This window comes from Condylura cristata, unplaced genomic scaffold, assembly GCF_000260355.1.
Source record: "Condylura cristata isolate star-nosed mole 26May11 unplaced genomic scaffold, ConCri1.0 scaffold00004, whole genome shotgun sequence".
In the NCBI taxonomy this organism is placed as follows: Eukaryota; Metazoa; Chordata; class Mammalia; order Eulipotyphla; family Talpidae; genus Condylura; species Condylura cristata.
The window spans coordinates 24,254,861-24,263,814 of NW_004567105.1; the positions used below are offsets into that span (position 1 = coordinate 24,254,861).

Below are 8,954 nucleotides of genomic sequence, written 5' to 3' on the forward strand. Positions count from 1 at the left end.
TACAGGCCAGAAGTGCAGGGGTGGGGAGAGGATTCACCAGAGACAGAATGGGGAGCAGAATAGGCAGATGGATGAAGTACACTGCTGAGGGGAGCAGCGGGCGGGTCAGGAGAGGTCTGCCACGCCCCGTGGGTCACCTCCAGGTCAGGGATAGAACTCACATTGAAGTGGCTGCAGTTAGTTTGCAGTGCTGCGTCTTAACCCATTGCGCCACCAGGGAGGACCCCCAACTAGTTTTTTTTTGGAAGAGAGCTAAGTCATTGTAACAAATAATCCACTTTTCCTACAGTTCTACTTAAAATTATACAGAAAACTTGCCTTGGAACACTGCATAAAAATAAAGCACATGATGGGGAACAAGTAAGGCATCTGCAGGTCACTGGCCTGTAACAGTCTGAATCAGTTGTTTTAGAAACAGAGGAGGTGTAGGCCAGAAATACAAAATAAGAAACAAATGTGGAATAAATAAAATATAACTTCATCCTAGAGAAGATTTTGCTCTAGTCAGTGGTGCACTAATAAGCAGGTGTACTCAGATAAGCAGATACACAGATAAGCAAGGTAAAATGAACCAGTATATTTTTCAAATCAAAAGAAGTAAGTTTATATTTCAAACAGTAAGCTTGATTCAGGAAGCAACATAATGTTAGGAAATCCTGTCTTAGAAAATTCAAAAGGGTTGATTGTATTGCTGCTATTTTGGGGGTTGTGAAAATTATCATTAAATAGTTTTCTATACTAGATTAAATTGTTCTGATACTTATTTTCTTTATATATTCCAGAATCTAACTTAAATTTTATTAATTTGTTATTCAAAGCAAAGTTACAGTTATAATTTCAATAAAAATGTAAATCGGTTGTTGGTGGAGGCACATCTTCAATTTCAAAAGCAATCTAAATGTTTTTGTGAAAACACAATATATAACTTTGCATTGCATAAGAGTCCACAAAAATATGAGGCCTAAGTGAAAATAAGTTTGTGCCAGACCACACAAAATCAACATAATTAAGCATACTGTTGTTAATTAAATAAAAGGCCTAGTACACCAACATCTTTAGTCAATCATCTACAGTTTTAAAATAAACACCTAGGCACATGCTTTCTGTTTTAAGATAAACTAGCAGAGGGCACTTCCAATTCCAAAGAATAAACTAATAACAGTTTAGTAGAGTACAACTTTTTTCATTTTTGGAACAGGGGAGAATGCCTTCTGAGCTTAGATTTCATCAACATTAGTATTAAAGACCCTTCATCATTTTCTCTTTAGATGTTCAGATGTGGTAAGCTAACCCCTTTAATTATGAGAACGTCTTCCCCCAAAGTTTGCTAACATGGTAATGATGCAATATAAAAAAATCAAAGGGCTTGGTCCTCCCTGGTGGCGCAGTGGGTTAAAGCACAGCACTAAGAAACTAAAGCCACTTCCACATGAGTTCGATTCCCGCCTGCCCCGGAGGGGACCACATGGCGTGGCAGACCTCTCCTGACCCGCCCGCTGCTCCCCTCAGCAGTGTACTTCGAAGATCTGCCTGTTCTGCTTCCCGCTCTGTCTCTGGTGAATCCTCTCACCCTCCGCATCTCTGGCCTGTACCCCAGCTCTGTACGAATAAATAAATAAATCTTTAAAAAAAAAAAAATCAAAGGGCAAAAGGAAATATGAAATGTCCAATAAACCCAAGAAAAGGAGCTCAAATTCATTACTTATTAAGTAAGAGCAAGCTCAAATCATAATGCTATCTATATTCACCAGTAAGGTCCAATTAAAAAGACTTGGTATTATGGGCAATACCAAATGCTGATAAGTAGGCATTGTCATAGAGAGCAAGTGTGATATAAATTGATACAACTACGCTGGCAAACTGCTTGGCATTATTTACTCAAGCTGAACGTGTCCATACCTCATAAATCAGTCTTATCTGTCCTAAGCACATTCCCAATACAACATTTGTCACCAAAATCTGTGCACAAACATATTTTTGCAACATTGTCAGTAATTGCCCCAAACTGGTCACTACTCATATGAATATACTACAACTTCTTCTAATGAAATAAAATAATTTCATAAACAAAAGTTTGAATGGAAAAGTGAAAACACACACACACAAAAGTACCTTGTATTATTCAATTTATACAAAGTTCAAAAGCAGGTGAACTCCATCTTGTGTAGTATTTAGACATCTGGATACAATCACAAGAGTGTTGGGGGAGAGGAAATGATTCAAAGAGGTATGATAAAGGATTAAGGGTTTCTGCTAGGATGGGAATAGTCTGTTTCTCGTTCTGATAACAGGGTGTGTTCTGTTTATGAAAATATAACAAGCTTAGTATTTATGTTTTGTGTGCTAATCTGAATGCATATTACACCTTTCAAGGAAAGTTTAAAATGTGGCATGCCAAGTAAAACATGAGCCACAGTAAGTTCCCTCCCGTAAGAGCATCATTCACGTATTTACCCAGCATGTACAAAGGCATTTACCTTACAGAGACAGACGGCTCAGCCATGCTGACTACAATATGGATGATGTTTTTATTGCTTATTTAAGAGACTTAAGGAAAGAAAACCAATCATAGGCACTGTTGTATCATTTCCCCTCAATCAGCACTCACTGTCAGGGCTAAATTTATATATTTTTTTCTGACTTTTGTATTTTGAATTTTTTCTTAAGGGAATACTGATGAGGTAACACAGGAATAGCAGATGATCTTACCCTGACCCATTTCTGAGAAAACTGAATTTACAGTAAAGAGAGCATCCTAAAAAAAAGAATAGAAGCTGGAGGGAGAACTTCTCATAGGCCATGGTTCTGGATTTCAGAGTAATTTATTCCTTTAAATTATCAAACTAAATAATTTTAATCATGGCCATAATTACCTTTTGAAAAATTGCCTGTAGTAGGGTAATGGACATTACTGTTTGAATTCAACCATGAAAATTTAGCACGTTAGCTTTCATCACTTTTCTCTGTACACATATATTTATAACTTTTCAAATGCTTTCTAGGAGTAGCATTCTTATTTAGCAAGTAGTTTTCATAAAAATTCATAATTGTTTGAATACAAAATAAGCAAACTTATTACGCAGATGTAAAGTCAAAATGAAATCAGAGTTAGAGAAAATAAATTCAAAGCAAGGATATCTAAAAAATGGGAAATATTCCACCATATTACATTCACATACAAATGTGAACTTACCCACACCTTTATATTATTGAGATCTGATGAAGCTACTTGCTTGAAAAGAGCTAATAAGAACACAATAAACACATTCATGTCTTAGAATGCACATCTTCAGAGTTGTGTTGAGAGTTCAAGGAGAAAAATACTCATCTTGAACCAAAAAGCCAAATGTAAATAAGTTAGAACAGTTAAAGTTTATTTGGAGAGGTAAGTTCTACTAGCATTGCAGTTTAAAGAGCAGAAGTTCTTACAACAATGAAAGCCTGAGTCATTTATAAATTTCTTTTTTTGTTTAAGATTTATTTACTTATGCACACAGAACTGGGGTATAGGCTGAAGGTGCAGGAGCAGTGAGATGATTCACCAGAGACAGAGTGGGGAGCAGAACAGGCAAATTGACTAGCTAGCACTGAAGCAGCTGCAGCTAGCTTCGCAGTGCTGAGCTTTAACCCTTTGCACCACTAGGAGGGACCCTCAAGTGGTATTTCACTCACCCTTTCCTAAATGATGAATAAAGAACTCAACAGATAGTTTCCATATACACAACAGCCACTGTTCTGTGAGGAAAATAAAAATCCTTACCCTCCTGGAATGTACATTCCAGAAGAGAAGAAAACACTAAGAGACAAATAAGATGCAAAGAATGATGCTGTGGAATAGCTAACTAAATACTTAAAAGAAGTGAACTGGAAAATTTATATTTAATATCACCAGAGAAAATATCACTGAGAAAAATATCTAAGTACCATGAATCACAAGATACCTGTAAGAAAAGTCATTTCAAGTAAAGGGTGGGCAAGGAGCATGCCGGGACTGGAAGGACTGGAAAGGGGCAAGGAGCATGCCGGGAGAGTTGACTGCAGAAGGCAGGATGGGACAGGTGTGTTTAGGGCAGTGCAGTGGTGCCCAGGAATAGGAGCTGCAGAAGCACAGGTTGCAGAAAGGATCGGCTATTGTTCCTTTACTCCATCATCCCCTTGAGAATCCTTGGTGCCTGGCACACTGGAGTCCTAGCTCCCTACCTGCTTGAGCTCTACTTTATACTAAAGCCACGAAATACTGGAGACACTAGGTTTGCTCTTCCCTCCAAAACCCTCAAATGCGCTAGTCTGCCTGTCTTAGGGACTTGGGACTCTCCTCTCCACAGTCTCCCACTGATGGTGGTTTGGGCTGATTTTAGGTGTTGACTCTTCACTCAAGTCTTTCTATTAACCCCTAAACTGAGTTGGGTGCTTTCTCTTGTGTTTGCACAGAAGATAACCTCACCCCCCTGCTGTAATCTTTATAACATGATCTTTATAAAAACTAGGGAATGCGTCTATTTAATTTGCTTGCTTGTTTCTAAAAGGGCTTGACTTAAATTAAATATTTGTTGAATGAATGGTGCATCTTGAAACAGGCTCAGAACTCTAAAAAAAATCCTAATGAAGCGTTGCTCAAATGCACAGATCCACATAAAGGATGGCTGTTTGAAAAGCTCTATTGCTAAATCTTTTTGCAAAACCCTCCGATCTTTCATGTCACGGAACCAATTTAGGCTAAAATTGTGTTAGTTCACTAATGAAATTTGAAATGCAAAGAAACTTTATCAAGTTTTACCTGGCCAGAACCCCCAGTAGAAATGAAATAGTGGAGATAAAACTAGTAAAGTACAAAGGTACTTCTTTTTGTTTGTTTCAATAGTACTACCCATTAAATCTTTCTGTCTTCTCTACTTAATAAAATAAAGGCCACAGGGAAGCAGTAGCAGGTAATCAAAGTAGAGGATAATGTCTCCCTCTTTCCAACAGCTCTTCCTTTAAAGCTTTAGAGAAGAAAAGCCTGGAATGCAGACACTGTCAGCAGGTGAGAGAAATAGGCCTCCTAAGTACTTTGATGTCAGGCTAAACTGAAACCAATGAACCAATACGAACCTCTAAAGGATCTAAGAGTCTAGACTCAATATTAGAAAATCAAGATGAATTAAGAGAAAGCTTTCTAAGCACACCATGTGTATGTCACATATACTTATGTAAGTAATGAGAAGAAAACAATAGAAAGTCAGAATAGCACAACTCTTATCTTCCTCTTCTTATTTCAGATTTCTCCAAAGCTTTTACCTTTGATTCTGATGTTCAGTTATGTATCAAAATCAGTATGTTGACATACTTAATAGTTTTATAATGTACCTATAGAAGCTTCCAATTTTGCATACCAATTAAAATGCACCCATATCTTGGCCTGGAATGTTAGTGAAATATATGGCCAAGTCCCAACAACTGGTTTTTAGTCATAGACTAAACATCACCTAAAAGCTGAAAATGCAAACCTAAAAGAAAAATGGAGTATAACTGGTTACCAGGAAACTTATATCATCTCTTATAATAAAAATATATCCTAGAGGACTCATAAAGTCATTTGGTAATGAAGCACATTGGCTTTTTAGCCTCGATGTCCTTAGCATTCACTCTGAAAATACACGGTTCCCACTTACCATCAACAAAAAGCACCTGATAGGATATTTGCAGCATTGTTTTGTTTTGTTCTTTCTTTGCTGGCCAGCATTTGAACTCCCTTCGCCCTCATACTGACCTCTCCTAGCATGAGTTCTAGAGGGAAGCAAAGCTCTAATACCTACGGTGAAATCAAAAGAAGACAAGACATGTCTTCCTCTCTCTCGTAGTGTAGCAGGCAACCTGACCTGGCTTCTACTCTGTCAACCTAGAATGAGACTGAATCATCAGCAAGTTTAGTTACTAGAGAGTTTGTGAGTTCTCCCTAAGTCCATGCTTCTTGTTCTCCTTTGCGGTGTTGCATTGTTTATGCCTGCTTCTTCATTATTTCTGTCTCATGAATTCCACTTACACCAAAATCAGCTAAATATGGGATTTGTTATTGCAAACAGGCTGATAACCATCCTGAACAAAATTGACTTAATTTTACATTTAGATTGTTTGCAACTCGGGACTGGAGAGTAATTGTTTTGCTGCTGCTGCCTTTATTGAAATCTCTTAGATAGTTAAACAAGAATAATCTAAATGCAAAAGTATATAATTTCAGAAGCCAGAGAGAGTGGACTAAACTTTCTAAAAAGACTAATGGAAGCCTGAAATGGACAAAGCAAAACAGGAGAATGTGACTCAAAATGTCATTTAAAAGCAAATGCTTTCAAACTCCACAGTGACAGGCTGTTCAACTAATGGGTCACAACCAGTGACAACCTGACACCCACAGATCTTTTAGGAATGTTTTGAAATATATTTGGTCATTACAGTTGGGGGAGGTGTGTAATTTCACAATAAAAGCCAAAGAAGCTGCTAAATATCCTCACATGTACATGATATTGATCACAACTATAATCCATCTCACCTAAAATATCGATATTGACGATACCTGAACACACAATTATCTCCTCAAAATCTTATGTAAGTAAAAGTCTCCAGGACCTCCCTGGTGGCGCAGCGGGTTAAAGCACAGCACTGAGAAGCTAACGCCACTTCCGCATGAGTTCGATTCCCGCCTGCCCTGGAGGTGACCACATGGCCCGGCAGACCTCTCCTGACCCTCCCGCTGCTCCCCTCAGCAGTGTATTTCATAGATCTGCCTGTTCTGCTCCCTACTCTGTCTCTGGTGAAGCCTCTCGCCGTCCCTAAGCCCCTGACCTGTACTCCAGTTCTGTATGCACAAATAAATAAATCTCTTTTTTAAAAAAAAAAGTCTCCATGGAGTTCAAATAGCTTTTCCACAATCACAATATCAAAATACATTTACAATTACTTTTAAAACCTCATTTACGCTAATGATAAAAGAAGAAAAATTCTCATAACTCTCCTCGCAAGGCCACAAATCACCTAAAAACTACACCAACAGGAAAGAACTATAAGAAGAGAAAGGAGCTTGTGCAGGGCAGCAAAGACAGGAGTGTCTGGGGGATAACGGGACATCTAGGATGTAGAGGAATCTTGTTTGTGGTCAAGAATATCAAGAAATGGAGCTTGGCAGAATGCTGTGATCAGATTCCACAGTATCTTCTACATCACAGGAGTCTAGATTCTTTCTCTCAGAATAATTTTTTAATAACCAGGAGAGATTGGTAAAAGGGAAGGAAGTTAGCAGTTTCCTTCAGTAGTAACATAAGAGCTGAAGAAATTAACTGGACAAATGTTACAGCAATATGGATGGCAAGCACAAAGCTGAGGAGGATTTGACCTTATTCTTAGAGACTTTCTAACTTTTCTCTACCTAACGAGCACCTTTTGGGACTGTAGGAGTTACATTTAAGGGTGAAACAACTCTAAATGAGCTTACACATTTTTATTTCTAACAAGTATTAGAAGTAAAACACAGTAAGATATGTCAATGAGTTAAAAGAATTAAAGGTTTACTCAATGTCAATAAAACAAATAACCCAGTCAAAACTTGTTTTGATATGAGCCCATATGAAAAAGACAAGAAACAACAAATGCTGGTAAGGGTGTGGAGAAAAAGAAAGCTTCCTACACTGTTGGTGGAAACATACTCTGGCTCAGCCCTTATGGACAATAATTATGGAGGTTCCTCAAAAGAGTAAAAGTGGATCACCCATATGACCCAACAATTCCACCTCTAAGTATCTACCTAGGAATACAAAAACATTAGTTCAAAAGGAAACGTGCACTCCCATGTTCATAGAAGTGCTAGTTATAACAGTCAAAATATGGGAAAAATCTAAATGCTCAAAAATGGGTGAGGGGTTCAAAAGTTGTGGTATGTATATACAATGGAATACTACTCAGCAATGAAAAACACACACATAAAATTTGTGGCACCATGGATAAAGTTAGAAGGGGTTATGCTAAGTGAAGTACGTCAGAGGAGAAAGATAAACACCAGATTGGTGTCACTTGTAAATAGAATTAGAAAAGCTAAACAAAGGAATAGATAAAATCAGAAATAGATTATGGACTAAGAAACCCAAAGGGGGAGGGGAAAAAATGAGGTCAGAGAATGGTGGGGAGGGAATACAATGGTGCTTTGGCTCTGGCTGCGCTATGGCAATAACACCTGAAAAGGGAGGGGGTACTATATTTTCCAAACACAGACAACAGTACAAACCAACATTATCTAATAAATAAACATCACATTAAAAAATGGTTACTCAATATTAATGTATGTACTTAAGTAATACTGTATGATATTCAAATAACATATAGAAAGATTTTGATATTACCTGCTCTAGGACTTCTTTGTAGGTAATAGCTGCTTTAGTATTTGTAACAGGACTGTCGTAGATGATAGCAATTTTATCTCCTTTCCCATTTTCAATATGCCGATCAACGGCATTGTAACAAATGTTGAGCATTCCTTCTACAAACCTGAAAAATAAATGGAAATTAAAAAATGAATGACTTTTTGAAATAGATGGCTGCTTCTCCAGGTTCTTATATTTCTAGTTTGCAGAACTGTTCCTTAAAAGAGAGTTTTCTCATGTATTTTGTTCAAGGTAGTATTGGCTGTAAACTAGATATTTAAAATGATATAGAAGTGACATTTCTATCTTAATAAATATGTATTTATTTTGACGTGCACAAGAAAAAATATACCTCACATTTTAAGATGACAACTTTGTTGATTTTATTGCTTAGGATAAGACTATAGTGTATAGGGCACAAAATAATCTACTTTACTTGGATGAAATGACCTGTTGATAAAGGCAGCACAGTAACTGTTTGCTGTGAAGGCAAATGGTAAATGTATGAGTGACATTTGGATACCTGCTATAAAAAGCAAACTTACTAGGGGCCCTCCCTTGTGGCGC

The 8,954-nt window shown here is 37.5% G+C and overlaps 1 protein-coding gene across 1 annotated transcript in view; it reads right to left on the reverse strand.

The window, feature by feature from the left end:
* ACSS3 (acyl-CoA synthetase short-chain family member 3) overlaps window positions 1–8,954 on the reverse strand; it is a 127,631-nt gene that overhangs the window by 90,143 nt on the left and 28,534 nt on the right. Inside the window, exon 2 of the mRNA XM_004676501.2 lies at window positions 8,367–8,511. Within this exon, the coding sequence (XP_004676558.1) occupies window positions 8,367–8,511 (145 nt within the window). The remainder of the gene's footprint in view (window positions 1–8,366; window positions 8,512–8,954) is intronic.